Source organism: Ascidia mentula, chromosome 8, assembly GCF_947561715.1.
Source record: "Ascidia mentula chromosome 8, kaAscMent1.1, whole genome shotgun sequence".
Lineage (NCBI taxonomy): Eukaryota > Metazoa > Chordata > Ascidiacea > Phlebobranchia > Ascidiidae > Ascidia > Ascidia mentula.
Window position 1 is genome coordinate 4,342,123 of NC_138573.1, and position 19,785 is coordinate 4,361,907.

Consider the following 19,785-nt stretch of genomic DNA (forward strand, 5'->3'; position numbering starts at 1 on the left):
GGTTTGCTGACATTCTTGCCATGTGTTGTTAAAAAAACGGTTGTTATCAATCTTTCTTCAAATTACCGCTCTCGTTTGAACAATCACGTGCCAGCCAATGGTTCTCGTTTATTAAAGCCCGATATTTAACGGACACCGGAAGTGCGGAGGGCGTGAGTTAAGTCTACTGAAGCCCGTGAGAAAAGTTCACTCTTTTCTGTCTCGCGCTACTCATCGTATGTCAAAAATATCTGCCTCCTTTGATGTCCCCCGGGGCGCTGTAACCCCCTTTCACCGCCCAGCCGTGGCGTGGGGTTCCACGCCCACCTTGGGTACCGTAGAACGTCACAAAAATACACGTTGGGTCCGCGTGACGCGGAGCGTTGGTGGGTTAGGCGCGCGTTTCCCTGGGCTTGTTTTGTTAGGACCAAATCGGTTTCTGCCCTTTCATACTCAGGTCGTCGGGTGCTGCGTATCCAAGCATAAATTATATACGGTTGTTTCCGAAAGTTGAGCGAGAGTTCCTCTGTGACTTTGTGCTAGGTGAGGTGAGGGCTTTGAAGCAAATGATATCAGTTAGTGCATGTGTGCTTTATTTTCGTTTTTAAGTTTACGAGTCGTCCAAAAAAGGACGTTACACAAATTGTCAATGAGATAATGTCTCAAAAAGATCTTGTTGACCATTATGCAAATGCGAAAGAATCAAGACTATGGCATTGTAGGGCCTGTAAACCAAACAAAACCCATAATAGCCACTTAGAATATCAACAGAGATCTGCTACGAATATATCACCGATGCAGCGGTATCAGTTAGGAGAGCAGTTAATCACAGACGTAGAGGCATCGCTGTACACACCTTGCGGTTATATAGTGTTTGCAGCAACTATGTTCGAGGCTTGGGCCACAACGAAGATCCTGTCACCGTGATTGAGTCTTAATGCTCTTATGCTCGAGTTTCCGCTAGAGTCTGGAGTAGCGAAGCTTCACAAATGACGAGGCTTATCTACCGCTGCGTAGTGACGTGGCCGAGCAAAGCCAACGGCGTAATGAACTCCAATTTTGGCCTCGCCAAAACCTTGTTGCTTTCATTTGGCCGCAGGACCAAATAAGGCACGCTGGCCCAAGGAGCGATCCTTGTGGAACGCCGTACATGCATATTGGAGATTTTTCGAGATTTTGTCGGCGTGTAGGGAATTTTGGGAGTTTATCTAAAGAGTAAATTCCGTCGCGCGCATGGAGTGACGTTGGCGTTTGCGGGCACTTGAACTTCTAATCTAGGACGCGAGTCGTTAAATCCAGATCTGGCGTCGCCGGGTTCCGACGGCCCTCGAGACGCTTAGGGCAACAGATAAAGCGATTTGGCCAAGGTGTAATGTGAAATACGTGAAATAACACACCAGGACTGACAAACCAAGGTGCAGTCAGGAAGTGTAAAAACACAGGCACAGAAAGTGGCCATGGTTTAAAGATCAGCTTTTCATTCGACTTTTTGAGAAGATAAACGTTCACTTAAAAACAGAGGAAAGTTAGTTTGTGGGACGAAATACAATAAAGAAACGTTTCAGAAGTAATCCGGAAAAAATGTCAAGATTTTACCCTGAATGTTTCAACACACTGCCAGTATAGAAACTCAATCCTTTCGTTTGCGTTTGTAGCAAAAACATTTCTACTAACAACTTGTAGAATGATTTGAATAGCGCGTGAGCGATGCTTTGTAGCCCGGAACGTGTGTGTTAAAATGTGTGCGCCAGCCCAAAGTGTCTGAAATGCTGTGGATATTTCAAAACAACAACATGGCAATGGTAAAGGTAAGTACTTCATGTACAATTACTCTCAAATATTTCGCCGCCAGCCTTTAACTCTGTTGAAACGTTAACAGTTTGCAAATTCGTTTTCGCAAAAAATACTAGGCAACGTGCGATCATTATATAGATACAGAACAAAACATCGCAACTTTTAACAACGCTTCAACGATGGGCTTATCACAGTGGTCATTTCTCTGGTAGGCCAAACTGACCTGTCAGCCGACGTGATAACGATTTGACAACACACAGGAATGAATACAAGTCTTGCCATTTTGGGGCATGTGCCCACGATTAATCACCCTTTAAACGCCGTTTTCATAACAACAACCTTTATAAACATTCAGTGGTAGTAAATGGCATGTTTTAACGTGTATATTCTATTTGCTTTCGCATGCTGAGCGTAAATGATTTACTGTTTCCAGCGTCTACTTAACTGTGCCTCGTAAACTCTTTTTAAGAGCACCCAGCGGTTGCACGTAATGTGACGATTGGGGTCACCGGCGGTCAAATTTCATGCCACTTAATGGTGCGTAACGGAAAAATCAACCACATTCGGGAGTAGAGCATGTTGTATTGGTTAGACGGCGTTGCTTCGTAGGAACGAGTTTTGAAGAGAGTTCAGTGGACAGAACTGAACGAATTGTAGAGTGTTCTGTGGAATTTATTGGGCGTAAGCATGCCAACAACGTGCCACAATCATTTATATATAGTGTGTACAGATCAGTGTGGCGACGAAGCCCAGTTCATTGAAAATGTACTTACTTTAAATTGCTTGGAGCTACGAGAATGGTTTTATTTTTGTTGTTGGCAAATATAAAGTAATGTCTTCTAAACCAAGGTTGTTAGACTCAAGTTTAGCAAAAGCTTGCTTTTCAAAAACGCTCATCACATGAATACAAGTCAAATAAATTTCCGTCAAAAATGAGGAACGACATCCGTTCTACAAATCTAATTGGCAACCTAAATTTATTCATCATCCTGCAACCGCCACCCGCGACCAATCAGAGTCGAGAAACCGTGACACGTGGTTTTACAGATGTCGCCATAAATTTTTCATCGCCCTGCGGTCAGGTGTGACGTAGCAGTACTAGGCATTGTGACTGAATACATTCACTTTTGCAAGAGAAGATCTATCTCAGCCGCCCGCAATGCTAATCTTTTCTCTTTCAGCATCATTATGAAACGGCTCGGCGCTCGCGGCCGTGACGTCACGGCCGATCGATGACGAGTGCGCGCCAATTATTATCCCCTCCCATCTGTTTCGTTTGGTTATTAGCTCTCTTGTTTTTAAAGTGAGTTACTGCAGTGGCATTGATTCAAGTCTTCATTGGTCCGCTTTTCTGTGCACACACAGAACGGTTTTGTTTGGTTTGCGCTTGCTGCAACCTCGCTTAACCGCACGCTAGTAGAGGTTAGGCTGGAGACTGTGGTTAAATTCGGTAGCTTACTAGTCCTGTATATGCCATGTTTATTTGAATAGCTGACGTTTCAGTTTTATTTGAGATATTATAGGGGAGGTTTCTCTGTATAACTTTTACGCTTGTATTATTGAGGTTATTTTGAGTGCAAGTGCTAAGTCATGCAAGAATCTTCAGGTTAAAGTTTAGGTGTTACTAAAAAGTATTGCAGTTTACTGGCCTTCATTTTGAAATATAGACTAGTTTACAAAATCCATATTTTTCCAACGGAGAAAGGCTGGTTTACTCCTTTTACTTTTTTTATGATGGTATTGCAAGTTGCAACCGCCTTCGCATAACTACATACCGTGAACCCATGTTTGTGGAGTTAAACCAATCGGAGATCCAGGCCTTATCAGTCGTTGAGTACAACGTAGCCTATCGCATCTGTTTACATTTATGTCGCATATAACGGTTTGCAGAGTGCTTTTAATATCGACCCTGTGTCGCAACATATGCTTGGGCGATAAGTTCGATGAAGGACTCTCTTGTTCGAAAGCCAATTGAAGGTGATCGTCAGTACCGCCACAGCAATGGATTGAAGCGCAGTTGACGGCACGTCGCGAGTTTGTCGCCATTATGAAAGGCTTTTAGTACTGTCTGGCCCCTGCTGCTTTCAGTAGCTACGAGGCCATTTGACCGATTTGTATTAGTAATGAAATGTTGCCGTTACAGTTAGCCAGAAAAAATATATGTGCAGAATAATTTCCCCGTTGTTGACGCCTGTTCAGATAAGATAATGGCAGTATATGAACACTTGGAATAAAAGCACAGAGCAGGAAATAAATTAACCCTAACGGTCGACATGTAAAGGGGTTTAGCCGGTTGGAAAAGGCCCACGTGTTAAATCGGGCCATTAGCCAGTTCCTTGCGCTAACCAACAGTTAACCAGTGGTTCCGAGACTGAAAATTACTTGAAACCAATCAAGTGTCCCCTGCCCGAAGCCAACCGCCGTTACAAAAACTAGAAGCAAGTCAATCAAATATTAACGAAAATCTGCTTTCCCAGGCCTTTTCGCAATTACTCATTGTTGTTGTCCGTAACAATTTACTCATTAGCGGGCGATCTTTCGTTTGACAGCTGGTGTTTCGACCCAACATGTAGTTACGTTGTAAGTGCTGCCAAATAATCAAAACTGGAATAAAATGAACCCCAAATCCACGTCGAAAAAGTCTCGTGAAGTGCAACGCACGGTAAGTAATTTGACTGTTTGGTCAACTGTCTGTTGGGATTAACATCGATTGGAAAAGACTTTGGTTTCTATTGAAGCCGTTTTAATTCTTGTTTAAATTGATCAACAGCTTACCGCTATGGATCAGAGTACTAGAAAAGCTGTTTAAGCCTTGTTCCGTTGGACTTTTTTATCGTGTTGCCTTGTATTTCGTATTTGCGTTTTGGTCCCAACGATTTGTTCTAAAATATAGTCGCAATTACGAATAGGCTTATTCTTTCCTTTCTTTTCTTCTGAAAAAAGGTTTCACAACGTGTGTTCCGTAGTACGTGGCATAATGAAACGTGTTTGCAGTTGTGTTCATCCAAGCGTGTCAAGCTTGAAACTAAATATCATTGAAGTGGTCCCATGAACTACTGATGTGGTTTATGTGGTTTTCCGCTAACCGGCCTAAAGGTGACCCTTTTTTCTGAAACCTTGCGCCGCGAACATTCGTTCGATCAAGAGTGTTTGATGTGGCGCGGTCTGTCTGAGCCAGGAAACAAAATATGATGCTAAAATTGTTGTGATGCAACAGTGAATGGCCTACTTATAGCGTTAACTTACACTTTGGTCGTTGATGTAATCAACCGAACAGCTTAAAGTTGAAGTTCCGACACACAATAAAAGAGCTGTTTTCAGTACGAGTTAAAGTTGTCTGCAGGCGTATTGTGTTGTAGGCGTACGTACTCACTGCAAATATGTTAGTACTTAGTTTGAAATATGTTAGTGTTGCTGTATGTTTGTATGGTTTTATGATTGGCGGCTGTCCTAAAGCGTTTTTAATGTTTTGCGTGCAGATATACACAGACTGGGTGAATCACCACTTGGAAAAAACCGGAGTGAAACGTGTTATACAGGATCTTCCGAAGGACATTAGTGACGGCGTGCTGTTGGCCGATATTGTGCAATTCGTCTGTAAGTGTTTTGCGTTGCATTACTTACCGCTATGCTAATCAATGCAATGCATTAGCAACGCAAATATCAAACGTTGGAAGAAAGGATTAAAGTCTATTACGAAAGGCGAATGTCGATTCCATTGTTATTAACATTAACGTTATTCGTATATTTTGATCGATGTTGTTTAATGAACATTGAAATCTATAATTGATTTTCGACCACGCTGAACCATAGGCTTCTCACCAGTTGTGCCTCTGCTGAAATTTGTTGTTTTGTTGTTAAATGACAGGCGGTCAACACGTGGAACGGATTCACGCTAAACCAACTACGACTAAAGAGAAGGTGCGTATCTCGCTCTAATAACATAATGATAACTTTATAAATAAGGTTGACTGTTGCCACGATGTAATGAATGCTGTGCTAAGTTGGTGCTGTCGTGTGCTGTTATATAGCATGCAAACAGTTTCACACCACAACAGACTTTTCATACAACATTTAAAGTTGATGTCCAACGCAAATGCCATAATGTTATCAGTAATTCCAGATTTTTTTTACATAGTTGTTACACTTGTACTGCTTTGTTTTCGCAGCTACACAACATCAACCGATGCCTCAAAGTCCTCGAGGTCAATCACGTGGTGCTGAATGACGTCAGTGCACAAGGTGGGTCCAAACGGTTGCCATAGAGACGGATTAATTTAAGTGATTTTCATGTACCGAACTTCCATTTACCTACAGGTCTGTACAGAGCTGAGCTAAAGTGTGTGCTTGCCTTGTTTTTTCATCTTTCTCGGTACAAGCAGAAAAGCAGGGATTTTAAGATGGCCGACACGTGCAAGTAAGTGCATTAGTTTTTTTTATAAATATCCAATATAAAATAGTGCTGTTTTGGGGACCAACATTAAGTTTTTGTTGGTCAATAACAAAAGCTCCAACATGCATTGCCCCAGTAAAGTTACACTTACATTTCACCTTTTCATGTTTAACAACCTTTCCTTTTCATGGGACAGTTCACAAAAAAACTATGCACAATCTTTACATAACATGCTCTACTTTAACAGACCTGGTCAGCGACGCACTTTGCGCCCTCCGTCCAATGTTACAGTGACTAGAAAAAGCAAAAGCTTCAACGCCAATGACAGACTGCGCATAAACAATGGTAAATCCCACAACATAATATTAATTACTCTAAAAACGTTGAATTTTAAGTACCGGAATTTCGTGTTTTTAGTGGCTACAGAACCGACTCCTAGTGTCCAGGAAGAGGATGCTGGGTGGCGCAGTAAATCGATGAGTACCAAGCATAGCGCCACCACGCGATTGCTTCCGCCTAAATCCCATACTAACTCACTACAGGTAACAGATCCACTTAAAATTGGGCATTTTGTTGGCTACAACTCTCATTGAAAAATCACATGCTTAACACCTGATGTTTGTCCTGCAGAAACCCCGCATTGGGAGCCCGACTCAACTACAGCGACGCCCGGTCTCCAGTGCAGGAACGCTCGAAAAGAAATCCATCCCGAAGACGACGATTTCGTCCAAAACGCGACCCGAGACGAAACCGACGTCAAAATCGACCTTGAAATCAGACATTCATGTTTCTGCTGCATCGAAAACAAGCAATGGTCATGCCAGACAGACAACTGCCAGAACACTCGGTGCCCCGCATTCGTCGACCTCTTCTAGAACGTCGGACGCTTCGCGCAGCCTTACGTCATCACGAACAAACCGCTCGCAACCCAGTGACGTCATTGTCACAAAGCAGGGTGGTTCAAAGTTGCAAGCCCCGGTCACGCAGCAGAAATCAACCAACTTAAAACGCCCCGACAGCGGGTCAAAGTCAGTCATTAACCGATTACGTAAGATCGGGACAACTGCGTCATCAACTGCAACCAACAGCACTGGCCCTCGGTCGACGTCACCGGCAGACAAGAAAGTCACCAACGTAACTTCTTCCGCTAAAAAAAGAGCCGAGTCTTGTCCTCCGACCTCAAGGACAATATCTGCTGCGAAAAGTAGACCGCAAACATTGAACACGGTTAGTGTCACTTTAAGATGTTAAAAGATAAAAATAATTTTTTGAACACGGTTGGATTTCATCGATTCGGCAATTCTGAATACGCAGGAAATGTAGTGAATATATATTAGGTTTGATTAAATCACAAAAGTTTGGTGAAAATTGTTGTTCCTCGCAAATGTTTGCTACCAATTAAATACAAGTTTGTTGATTTCAGCAGGAACAATCAAACGGTGACGTGAAAAAGAAGCCAAGTGGTCTCATTAAAACCGGCATAAAATCGCCATCGGGATTAAAAAATGTGAAAACATCGATTGGAAAAGCGTTTGGAAAGCAGGTGAGTTTCCACGCTTTTATGCAGCTCATTTCATCATACCAGCAGACTCACCGCCCGATGGCTGGATAGTTGTTTAGTTTCTCGTTTTCATTTCAGAGCGATGTCCGCCATTCGCCGGTGATCGAGAAGCCGCAAATTTCGAATCCAATACCAATTGTTGAAGCGGTCAAAGGTAAAAAAAGTTCGCGCTATACAATCGATTTAATAACACATATTTAGGCGTATTGATTGAACGTTATTCGAGAATTGGTTAAAAAGCGTTAAATACATGAATTTAAATTGCCAGAAGAACCACTGCCACCGCCACCGCCACCAACATCAGCAACTGTTCATCACGTCGTAGAAACTTCAAACAGTTCCGTGCCATCAGATAGTCATTCTACTGTTTCTGCTAATGGTACAAAAATGCGATATTTTTCTCTTGAAAATTGTTCTTAGTCATGTCGCTATATTTGTTACATAATAAGCCTTTTTTTCAGACGAGCATGAGCCTGTTAGCATAAGTTTGGCGTCCCCAAGAACCACGAACAAGGCCCATAAAACAGCCACAGTTGCTCCGTTTATGCGACAACCGACCTCCGCTGCCAAGGCCAAACCAAAAGCGGTGGAAGTACAGAAGCCAACGGAACAAACAGCATCAGTGGTAAAAGTTTTGCTGTCGTGTTAACTTGAACCTGTTAGCAAAGAAAATTTGGCACCGTCTGCAATCTGTTTTAAGATAGTTTAAACATTTCTTAGTCGCATAATGGTCCACAAGCTGTTGTTGTTAACATTTGCTCCGGTGTTACTTGGAGGTTTTAACAAAGGACAATGACCACATGCATTATTTACAGGCAAACGGCTCTGTTACGTCACGAAGTCTCACTGCAACGTCACCAGCCGAAGCGCGCGAAAAGGCGGTTAAAGGAATAGCAGATTTAAGGTAGCGGTAGTTGAACAAACTGTCGTGGTTGGTATGGCTAAGATGCATTTCTTCCACAGACACAATCTCGAAGAAACGATGTCAACGTTACGAAACACGCAGTTACGTCACAAGAAGGGCGACGCCTTTGAGAGAAGAATTTCCGCTCAATTGGACGGAGGTAACGAAATAGAAATAGTGAAATTGGCAAAGAAGAGTTTGTGTAAAAGGCACAGCAGGGTCGTTGATGTTAGGATTTTCCACGAAACTTACGTTGCTTGTCAAAAAAGTTGTTACTGTAAGTTGTAAACTTTACCAACGCTATGAGTTAACAGTAAAACATTATGTGAAGATTACGAAGACATCGCCTCCAAAATGTCCGACATTCCTCCGCCGCTATCGTGCTCAGCCACCCTCTGTCGGTCGCACCACAATCTGCTATCCTCCCGCCAGGCGGCGCATTCCTTCGGTACTTCCAGCACTCCAAAACTACACGCGGGCGAAACACTGGGACACGATTCATCATGTAGATTTGTGCCTGGTAAGAATGTATACTGTTTCTTCCCAGTTATTTTTATAATACGTTTATGTTATAAAACCACTTTTAAGTATTTAATATGGTGAACATATTTTTCCACTCAGGTCGCTTCTCTTCGCTACAGCGAACTCGATCTGCGCGCTATCCGACGCGACGAGCCTGGCATGACGTCACTGCCGGCTACGTCAGCGAAGGCGACGCAATTTGCTCACCAGACGATGAACCGAAAGGGTGAGTGCTTAAACGAACATGTTTTTACCATTTACCACATACGCGAAAATATCAATCAGCTTAATTGCGAGACGAGAATGGAACGCAACTTTGTAGAACGAGCTGTGTTTCAACTTGATTGAAAAGTTATGGGAGTGGGTGCTGATTTGGTTCCGGCACATAATCTGGTCTAATTCCGGGCTCCATTTTCAAATTGAATTAGTTGGGCGAACGTTGAGGCTCCTACGGTCACTGAATCCGAAATATTCGTTGCCTGGTTAAGTGAATCGCACTTTTTGGAGTTCGCTTATAAACCTTCAACTAATCCTGCAGATATTTGAGGTTATTTGGTCTATATGCTATTGTGTCCTGCAATAATGTAGGAAAGTGTATGTTATCAAAATCTCATCTAAGCTTTATGGCGACAATGCCCGATCAGGCGAAGTGAGAACAAGTGTTTTTGTGTAAAAACTACGATAATGCAAGTTAAGATTGGAAGAAGTTGTTTCGAGGCTGTGAAAGTTTAAATATCACCATTTCGGACATATGGTATATATACATATATATGCAGTGATACGTTTTTCTTGCTCTGATTGCGATAAAATTACTCCTTGACCCATATTTGTTATTGATTGCAAACCTATGAGGGGTAACTGCAATTTGAGTGCAATGTGGCGTGAAATAGAATGAGTGACGAGGGTATTTTTATATGTCTGCCTTGCATGAGACGGGACGTGTGAAAAAATTGAAAGATTGTTTTTTTTTATTGTGCCACAGTTTTGCGAATTTCATAACTTTAACAGGAGGAATGCAAAACTTCTATGTATTTTGAAACAATAAAACCGCTTGTAATATTGCAGTGATTGCGTTGCGTTTTGTCTCAATCACGCAACTTTGCTTGGTATGTAATGTAAAAACAAGCTTGTATGATGTCGACTACTGGCTGCGCAAATCTCATTTGTTCCAACATTTTTTAATTTCCTTTTCTCTTGCTGTTCCAACAAATAACAGTTGCTTATCGCGGTATGCATTGTTCGAAATGTTTGCATTTCTGCTTTGTTTACGTTTAAGTCGCCCCAGAACTCCCGACGGGACAAACTGCTTATCGATCACGTGACGATTAATCCGTTCGACCGCGGCGCGCGAGCACTGTGACGTAACAATCAATCGCCAATTGGCAATATCTGCCTTTTTCGCACCAGCTTTGGCGCTGTTCTTGTGGGTGTGAATTTCGTCGGTTCACAGACTTGAGAAAAAGAAGGTAGTTGTGGTGAGGCTGAGAAGTGCGAATAACAGTGTTTTGTTCATTGTTTATGTAATTGTTGAAGCAGCGTTTGTTACCAGACATTATACCTTGGATTCGATTCCAGTGTTAGTCCGTGCAGCACCTTCGTGACGTCAAAAATCCTTGTTGTTGCTCTAGTTTTTTGAAGCTTCGAGGGTTTAGTTTTGTAGTTGCCAATTAGAAAATGTATGACAAGCAGTTGCAAGTTTCGAGATGCTTACTCTTATCTACAAATTGGGTGTGCGTGTTTGGAGTAGATGTGCTATTTGCAGCCACACCCGGTTTTCTCCAAACTAATAAAAACAACCCACGACATACGATTTCACTGGAGCGTAGCGAAACCATCCGGACTTTTGTGTCTTGTCACGTGACTATAAGTTCGTTGAAATCCCTTTGAGCTGAACTTGCCGTAGAACAACAACCCATGGAGACATGTTTTGTATTCTTGCTTAGAATATTATTTGTGTTGCGCTCAAGAGTTTTGTGGGTTCGTTGAGGACAAGAAAGGGCAGTTGTATTGACTGACTGGTTGCAAAAAAAAGTGGCCTAATGTTCCTGTAAAGTGATTTGTCTCGCGTTGCGTCTCGCAAAAGACCTAGTGTCAACCTTAAAGTTTATTTATTTTTGGAAAAAACGAAACATGGCCAACTTGAATTGCACGCGTTGTTTTTATCGAAAGTTCGACATCGTTTTGCTGGGTAGGATTGTTTCGATCACTGCATCCCCGAGTCAGGTTTACATATTGGAACTTACCAGGGCTGTTTCCGCTGTTTGTTGATTTAACCCTTCGTGTTTCCTCGTTAGTCGCTGTAAAACGATTTAAACTGGTCGTCCCTCGACGATTCGCAGCTTGACAAACCAATCAAACTGTCGTTAATACCAGAGACGGAACAGTTAAGGCAAACACCAAAGGCGTCGTCCTGTTTTTATCCACATAATATTTGACAATATCTGTTTTAAGCAGCTGGTAGACATGTTAAAGAGCATGCTTTGCTTTATTTTAGATACAAAAGTACAGCAAACTATGAGTAATTAAGTAGACTAAAAGTCCAAAATTATTTTAGTTTTACGGAGTTTGTTTGTTTCGGGAAAACGTGTAAACATACAGCCTACCGAACCCTAATCTAGGGAATTTGGGCGGGAAAGCAAAACCAGTAATCTTTCCTTTAAATATTTTCCAGATTTGATGACGCAAGCAGCATTAGTAGCTGTGACATCAGCGACTGCATTGCTGACGTAAGCACGGACGAACTTTCGTCTTGTAATAATTCACCATTCCGCAAACCCTTGGGAGGAAAACCTGAAGATTTAAGCAAAACTTCATTGTCATCCGCTACCTCGGACATGGTGGGACATCTTTCCATTTGTCTTAGCTGAGTTTACTGTGCTGCGTTATCGCTTTCACATGGATTGACTCTTTTTGCCTTTGCAAAAGAGTTCTACAATATCTATAAACACAGTTCGGAGTCGCACGTTTTATGAAGTGAGGTTGTACTTGGCGTCAAACTGCCCGCTACCTTATATTTTTACGCGTATAACACAGTGCGGACAATTAAATGTTGTGAGAGTCATATGAGTTGCAGATAGATGGCCACTGTTTGGACCTATTAGGTCCCATCAGTACAACTTGGTGTCACTCTTTGGCTTTGTAAATATCATTTCTAAGCAGATACAATGATTTTGAAGTACCCGGGATTCTAGACCGTTTAAACACTCTCCTTTCAGGCGATCGATCGTCCAGCAAAAGGTTCGGTTTTCGGCAAAAAGAAGGGTATTGGGAAACCCCCTTCTGGTAAGGCCGGCATGAAGATTCCCGGCTCCAGTGTGGTTGGGAGTAGGTTGGCTTCAAACACCTTGTCACAGAGTCCCACAAACGCATCCAGTCCGTTACAAAACATTGGTGGTAAGTTACAGCGTTCAAAAGATTTTTTTTGCAGTTTCCTGAAGTGCGAAGACTGACAACATTTTAACATTCACGTACTTTGCGAGAAAAAGATAAATCGCTTTTGGAAATACTCCCAGAAGGCCTCGTAGTTAGTCTGGAATTTCTCAAAACCAATTCTAAACCGTTGGTGTAAAAGTAACCTAACTGTTTTGTTTCTGTTTCACCTGTGGCAGTTGTAGAAACTGATGATGCCGTTTAGGTAATATATTTTTCTAAATACCAACAAACTGATCTGCATGCAAGATCGCCGTATCGGAATAAACATAGAAATGCATACCGTTTGTGTAAAAGTCATAAATAGCATATGTTGTGCGATCCGCGCTTATGGCAGCTCCTTTTTTGTTCCCAGGTCAACGAGGAACCCTGGCATACCGGAGCCTTCCACGGCCCAACAAAAGCCGAATGCAGGAAGATAGGGTAAGTCTCAATTGGTGTTTGCCCACGCTCAGTTGTGTCGTTACCGCGGTTTTGAAGTACCCGCCTCTATCGAAACATATTCCCACGCTCGTCTCAATGTTGCTTGTTGAATGTCAGCGATGAATTTCAAATAATATTCGATACTCCCTTTGCTTGAGTCGAGTATTGCGGTTGCCAATTTGTTTTGGGGGTTGCGCCCTTCTGTTCTCGATCCATGGGAACATTTGCTTCATGGTATAGCACTATAGCAGGGTTTTTATTGGTAATTATCTATGAGTTTATCTGTGGCGTTATTTGGAATTGCTTCTTAGTGTATTCGTGGCTTTGCGCGAAGCGACAGATTTGTAACTTGACGTTTCAAACTTGTCGATAAAAATCTCCGTTTTTTTCCAGACTTCATCCATCGCCGATCTGACTCCAGGCAAAGGCACGTCCACTTTTAAAAGGTCTCCTTCGTTACAAAAACTCCTCAGCCTGAACTCAAAGTCTAAACAAGAGAAGCAAGAGGAGGTAAAACTCACAAAACTTTTCGAACTCTGCCGTTCATTGTTAATTGCCAAACCTTTATTTCCACTTCAGAACAAGGATGCGGTTCCTTCGCTAGTTTCAAGTAGCAGCGTGGTGCTTACAAACCCCCACGTGACGTCACCACCGTCTGCGTCATTGCACTCGACTCCATCCAGTGAGTTAAAAATTGTTTCATCCGATGGAAATAGACAACCGATTTACCGTAACATAAACTTACCTCTTGTTTAGGTACTTCCCCGTCGCCGAATAAACTGGACAGGAGTCAGTACAATAGTTTGGGAAGGCCGAAATGTAAGTTGCAGTACCAAAATCAACCAGATTTCGAACGGATATAAAATGTGCATTCGCTGAGCGCTGTAATCATGGCTTTTTTTTCGGTTGCTGCAGTTAATGGTGTTAATATGGTTTTCACAGACTCCTCGCCTTCCAAACTTGGTTCTTCGCCGCTGACGTACATGAGCCTTCCTCGTCAACCTCGCTCCTCCTCAAAAACCGATTCACCGAAGAGGACAGCCACCACACCTCAGGGAACAACCTTCATGGTAAGCGACAAAAACCAAGCCCTGTAGAAGCCCTAGAAGTGAACCTTCCTGTTGCTTACAGAGTATGGACATACTGACAACCCCGTCCTTATACTTGGACGACACAACCTCCGTGGATGATCCTGGTGGTCTTTTTGTCGAAGGCAATCGTCTTTCTTACAGGTATGCAGACACCTTTGACATGCGCATTATATTTGTGTCGTTGTATTTATAAATTTTAATGCGTGTTTTGTTCTTTGTGCAATGTACATGAAATCATACATTACAGAGGTGACGTGAGTGATTGGCCTCTTCCAGCCCTTCACAATTCGAACAGCATCGCTGCCTCCAGTCCAAATGTCGTAAGTTCAATAATTTTACCTTTAATACTGCCTCAGTACAACCTTTTTCAGCGACTTTAAAAAATTTTATTCCCTTTTTCTTTGTTGCTTGTTTAGAATCGTTCTGATAAAATGGACGTAACCCAGTCCACACAGAGCCTGTTCCATCAGAAAAGTAAGTATTTCACTAGGCGTTGTGCGTTGCAATCCTCACACGTACTAACATAACTCACCACTTTTAGGCCAACGTTCCAATTCCCTGATGTCTTCAACGCCGTCCCTTTACAGTGTGGTATGTTTAAAACTTTGAGTAACTCGTTTTAAACAATCTCATTCTGCTCAAAGGCAGGGTTTCTTAACTGGGAGCTAGTTACATTTTGGGGTTAAATTTGTAGTGCCCTGGGGGAAAATGTAATTCTTGGGGTCCTGACTACAAAAGGTCAAACGTGATTCGTTTAATTTGGTCCAAATTCAATTCACAATATCATGTACATATTACATTAACCACACGCTTTTCCCATGATCTTTAACCACAAAGTACAATGACATCATAATTACGCAATATTTCCAGAAACATGGGGAAAAATTTTATCTTTGCAAGTTGCCATATATGGGGGTAAACCCGTAAAAAACTTCGCCTAAGTGTCTTGTGTACATTTGTAACATGAGCCAGGCATTTGTTTCATTGCTTGTACATGTATTCCTATGAACTTTTTGTTTTGTTTAATGTAAGTGTACCCAAACTTTTAACATGTCGCTTTTTTGTTTTAGAAATCTATGAGCATTGGAAACGGAGCGGAAGGAAGAAACATCCAAAAACAACTCAATTCCAGCGTAAGTCAAAAGACCAACCACGTGATTTCTCTTCCTAATAGGAGCGCGCCCCAAGACACTGTTTTTTGCGCAGGCGAAAGTTGTGAGCGCCTTCGAGGAAAGTTTATCTAGCATGAACTCCCGCTTGAGGGAATTGTCGGTTTCGGCGGAACAGAAGGATTCGGAATTGCAGGAACTGCGGTCAACCATTGAATCTCTCAAGCAAAACCAGTCACCGGATGGTAAGCGCGGTATAAATAGAAATTCAGTTACGGTTTCGGATTCATGTCAGTTTCAAATTCTGTATCACGCGCCTGCCCGTATCGGAGTTGAAAGCTTACGTGCGTTAATTGCAGGCGATTGGTCGAGCACAACCTCGTCCAGACTACGAAAAAAACCTTCTTGCGGATCTCTGTCGAGTATTAGTTCCAAAACGAGCGTGTCAAGCGTTGGGAGTACTGAAGACGGAAACAAAAAGAAGAAAAAACACTGGGTGAGAATATTATGCATTACTAATTATGTAACCTAAAGATAACATTATCGTTAGGCTGCAATGAATCGTGGTAAATGCCTTGGTCGCCCAAGCAAAATTCCGTTTTTCTGTTTGGTAAATATAGCCTTTTTCCAAATTTTGCTCTTTCATGAATATTTCATTTTCTTTGCACGCTATCAGGCCAAAGGAACTGGCGAAAAGGTAGGCTCAGAAGTTTCTGTTTGAAATAAACATCACGTGGTTAGTAATCTGCTGTAAAGAATAATAACAGTCAATACTTTCGTTTCAGCTTAAGGAGTCTCTAAAAACCGCCTTCAAAAGGAAATCGAGGCCGAACCTTTCCGCTGAGTTGGACGAAGAAGCCGAAATCATGGCCACAGATAACACAGGGTAAGTATTACTATAATTAATGCCTATAGCTTTTGTAGTTTGTTTGCTAACTATTCTAATTATGACGTAACAGAGAGTCTGACGTTGTAACAAAGCTGCGCGAGGAGCTTCTTAACAAGGAACGAAAACTCACCGATATCCGCTTGGAGGCGCTCACGTCCCAACACCAGCTGCATCAAATGCAGGACGCCATGCAACGGATGAGGGTACGGTTTTGGACTAACAAAGTGCGACCAATGTAATATCGACATGTGACGTAACGACGTTATTTGCAGACTGAGATGGAAACGCTGAGGTCGGAGAATGAGCGCTTGAGTCGCATGGGATCTTCCACCACCTCTCTTGACTCGATTTGCACGGACAGCAGGAGAAGCTACGGTAATCTTGTTGGTAAGTAGAAAGATAATTTGCCGAGGCAAAGAACAGAAGACCGAAAATGACCGAGATCTTTTTGTAGCATCCGACTTTAGTCTTCATCGCGACACTTCAGGAATCCGCCTCACTGTTACCCTCAACTATCCATATCATGTCATCCACGACGTCGACGGCAATGCACCCTTCTGTGACGTCATCGGGGTGTGCTACGTCACGCGTGCAATCACGTGGCGCCAGCTTGACACCAAAGTGCGCCAAGCATTTGTGGTTAGTTCCCATTTCAAATATGGCACAACCAAGCGTTATTATGCATGACTAAACTGTGCCGTTTGTGTTGATTGCAGGAGTATTGCTCCAAAATAGATCCTGCCGACCGCCTTGGCCTCGATTCCGGTATTGTGACGTCATACACGGTGGGTGAGGTGTCACGTAATATTGGCGCGGAAACACCGGAGCTTTTGCCATGCGGTTATATTGTGGGGAGCGTGGACAGCATCTCACTCGATATAGCAGGTGTGTTGTAATTTCTTGTTTGTGTTGGCACAAGACTAAAGCATGATTTGATGTATGTAGAATGTCACTCTATTGAAATGATGTCATTGGAGCTCTTGGTTGACCGCGACACGATTGATCGCTACTGCCGCCTGGTGCTGGAACACGGTCGCGTGATGTTGAGTGGACCAACGGGCACCGGAAAATCAACACTTGCCAAAAGGTATAACTTTTGGCTTTCAGTTTTTTCGGTCGCAACACAAAAAAATGTTTGATTAAAACATTTATTTGTTTCAGGTTGGCCGAACACATCGTGAGAAAAGTACCCAAACGGGTTGGAAAGGATTCCATTGTCCATCTTGATCTTAAGCATCGATCTGAGAGCGTAGGTTACCACTAATACTAAGCTGGATAGATTTTTTATAAAAACATTAACAAGTGTCTGAATTTTTGATTTCGAAAAAACAATGGGTTTATTCAAACTTCGTTAACTAAAACAAGATCACAACATTTACCTTTTATTCCAGCTCTGTCTGTGTTGCCACTGTAGCCAGTCTTCATAGATTTTTTTTGTTACCTGACAGGACATCAGGGACTATCTGCACCGTTTGTCGGAAGACTGCTCAAAACCAGAGAGCTGTGGTCGGGAAATTCCGGTCGTGTTGGTGTTGGACGATCTGCAACGTTCCTCCTCCCTCAACGACGCCTTCCACCCCCTTCTAACCGCCGCCGCACATTCGCAGCTCCCATATCTTATCGGTAAATAGATTTCTTTCAATATTCTTCTAATTTTCCCCACTGGTGGAACTTGTAATTAAGGACCATAGATGTACAAAGTGTGCAGGTAGTTTATGAAGTGTACGGGTAGTTCACCATATATTTACAAAGGGTGTAGGTAGTTTAACTAAGCACTATATATGCACAAAGTGTCCAGGTGAAGTTTTAAAGCGAGGGAATGTCAAGAAAAGTAGAACCAAAGTTGTTGTTTTTTTCCGTGTAGGAGTGGTGCAACACAACCAAGGGGGCGATTTGGAATTGCACAAAGAATTTCGTTGGATTCTTTGTTCGAACCACGTTCCACCGGTCAGCGACTACCTCGCACGATCTTTGAGGTGAGCTTGGGCATACTCAGTATGTAATAACGATAGGCCGAATGCTACAATGCTGTTTTGTAAACCCATGCAAAAACTTCCCCACTTCCCGCCAAAATGTCTGTGAAAATCTCAGTGCTCTTATATATCATCACAAAGAAGATTCTAACGCAATAAACTTTATCTAAAAAGAAAATCGCTTCACCTCTGGGAATCTCGCCACAATACACCTGCCGATGACGTCATTGTCAACTTGGTCGAGTGGCTTCCGGAGTGTTGGAAGCAGATCAACGTCTGCATAGAAGCTCACAACTCTGCGGACGTCACTCTCGGTAGGCAGCTCAACATTACAAAAGTCCACTGAATGCACAACTTGTACTTTTATATTCGCTTGCGATTTTAGGTCCCCGTATGTTCACTTCTTGTCCGATGGAGACCTCTAGCTCCGCCGCGTGGTTCCGCGACCTGTGGAACTTCAGTATTGTGCCTTATGTGATTTCCGCTGTGAAGCAAGGACGGAAGGCGAACAACAAGGAATGGGTGGACCCTCTAATGTGGATTAGAGACAGGTTAGATGCTGTTTTGTAACTAATTCAAAACCCGTCAATTTATGATTTCCTGTAGAAGTATAACAACCCAAACAGCGTCCAAACAAGTAGTTTTCTTGCCAGAGGAGCTTTGCATTTTTAATGAATAAATTACCACTGATATTAGATCTCAATAAACACTCGCTACTTCCTTCCGTTAAACTCTTTTGCTTTCCTTTCACAGTTGGCCATGGACCACACCGTGTGACTTAATTCCGATTCGCGGAGAAGATGTATCACGTGACCCGGACGGTGCCACGCCCCCAACCCCGGCCGTCCAATCAGGTGATCCCCTGTTGAACATGTTGATGAAGCTGCAGGAGGCGGCAGCGACCAACTACGAGAGCGACGCAAGCCACGACGACGCCTTTGAAAGATCGTTGGATCGGGCGCTGGGCGACCTCTCGTGACCCCGTAAATGTACCGAACAAATTGTGCGCATAAATGGTATTGGGATTATTACTTTGTAGATTTGCAGATTGCTTTTTGGCCGCGGCAGAATTTATTTTCAGAATGTTGACCTGCTTGTCTACCGTGGGTGCTGTACTTTCCTATCACTATGGGTAATTTCTTTCGTTGCAATAAAGTCGAATCGGGCGCGCTTTGCCTGTGGTATTTATTTCCTTTTTTGATTCTTCACTGTTCGTAAAGTGCTTTCTCTCGACTCCTGCCCTCTTGTTTTGTGACCAGACGTTTATGTTTTCTTCTGTGATATGAAATGGGCCTGTATCCAGTTTCATTTTACTGGATCCGCCACCACGTTTTACAAACTGTTGGTATTTTTAACTTTCCGGGCTTTACTATCTTCTGTTTTTATTTTGGTGCATCGCTTAGTTGCACGCGACAAATATGAAGGTGCTTGGTCTTCCACTTTTACTGCTTTCGCAGCTGTTTCACAAATCACCACTGAAATTCACTTCCCGGTGAAGCAATTGATCTTGCACTCTCCGCGTACTGTAGTGATTGACTTGTCGGAAAGTGCGACCTTTACCCGGACTTGTGCTTGCCGCCGACACTTGATAGATTTCGTTTGATGAATTCTTCACGCTTTTTCTTTATTTTCGCGTTTCGTTTAGCACCTAACACGTTGCCATGGTGACACTGTGTAATAAAAATCGCGCGGGTCGTCTTAACTGTGCCAGTTTTGGT

General features: G+C 42.8%; 1 protein-coding gene across 1 annotated transcript; it reads left to right on the top strand.

Moving 5' to 3' along the window:
* Positions 1-1,687: 1,687 nt before the first annotated feature.
* On the top strand, positions 1,688-19,757 carry LOC145910167 (uncharacterized). The gene is made up of 43 exons (XM_082997192.1): positions 1,688-1,787; positions 5,253-5,370; positions 5,642-5,694; positions 5,943-6,015; positions 6,091-6,190; positions 6,414-6,511; positions 6,584-6,708; positions 6,797-7,393; positions 7,590-7,709; positions 7,806-7,881; positions 7,996-8,106; positions 8,189-8,352; positions 8,543-8,631; positions 8,691-8,791; positions 8,963-9,151; positions 9,253-9,379; positions 11,825-11,990; positions 12,369-12,546; positions 12,938-13,005; positions 13,399-13,515; positions 13,585-13,687; positions 13,762-13,824; positions 13,948-14,075; positions 14,137-14,237; positions 14,344-14,416; positions 14,513-14,570; positions 14,638-14,687; positions 15,167-15,229; positions 15,303-15,450; positions 15,565-15,701; positions 15,882-15,902; positions 15,991-16,091; positions 16,165-16,297; positions 16,367-16,481; positions 16,549-16,733; positions 16,811-16,979; positions 17,040-17,181; positions 17,256-17,343; positions 17,543-17,717; positions 17,959-18,070; positions 18,242-18,381; positions 18,453-18,618; positions 18,821-19,757. The coding sequence occupies exons 1-43, from the start codon at positions 1,746-1,748 to the stop codon at positions 19,044-19,046; spliced, it is 5,409 nt and encodes a 1,802-aa protein (XP_082853318.1). The 5' UTR covers positions 1,688-1,745; the 3' UTR covers positions 19,047-19,757.
* The last annotated feature ends 28 nt before the right edge of the window (positions 19,758-19,785 follow it).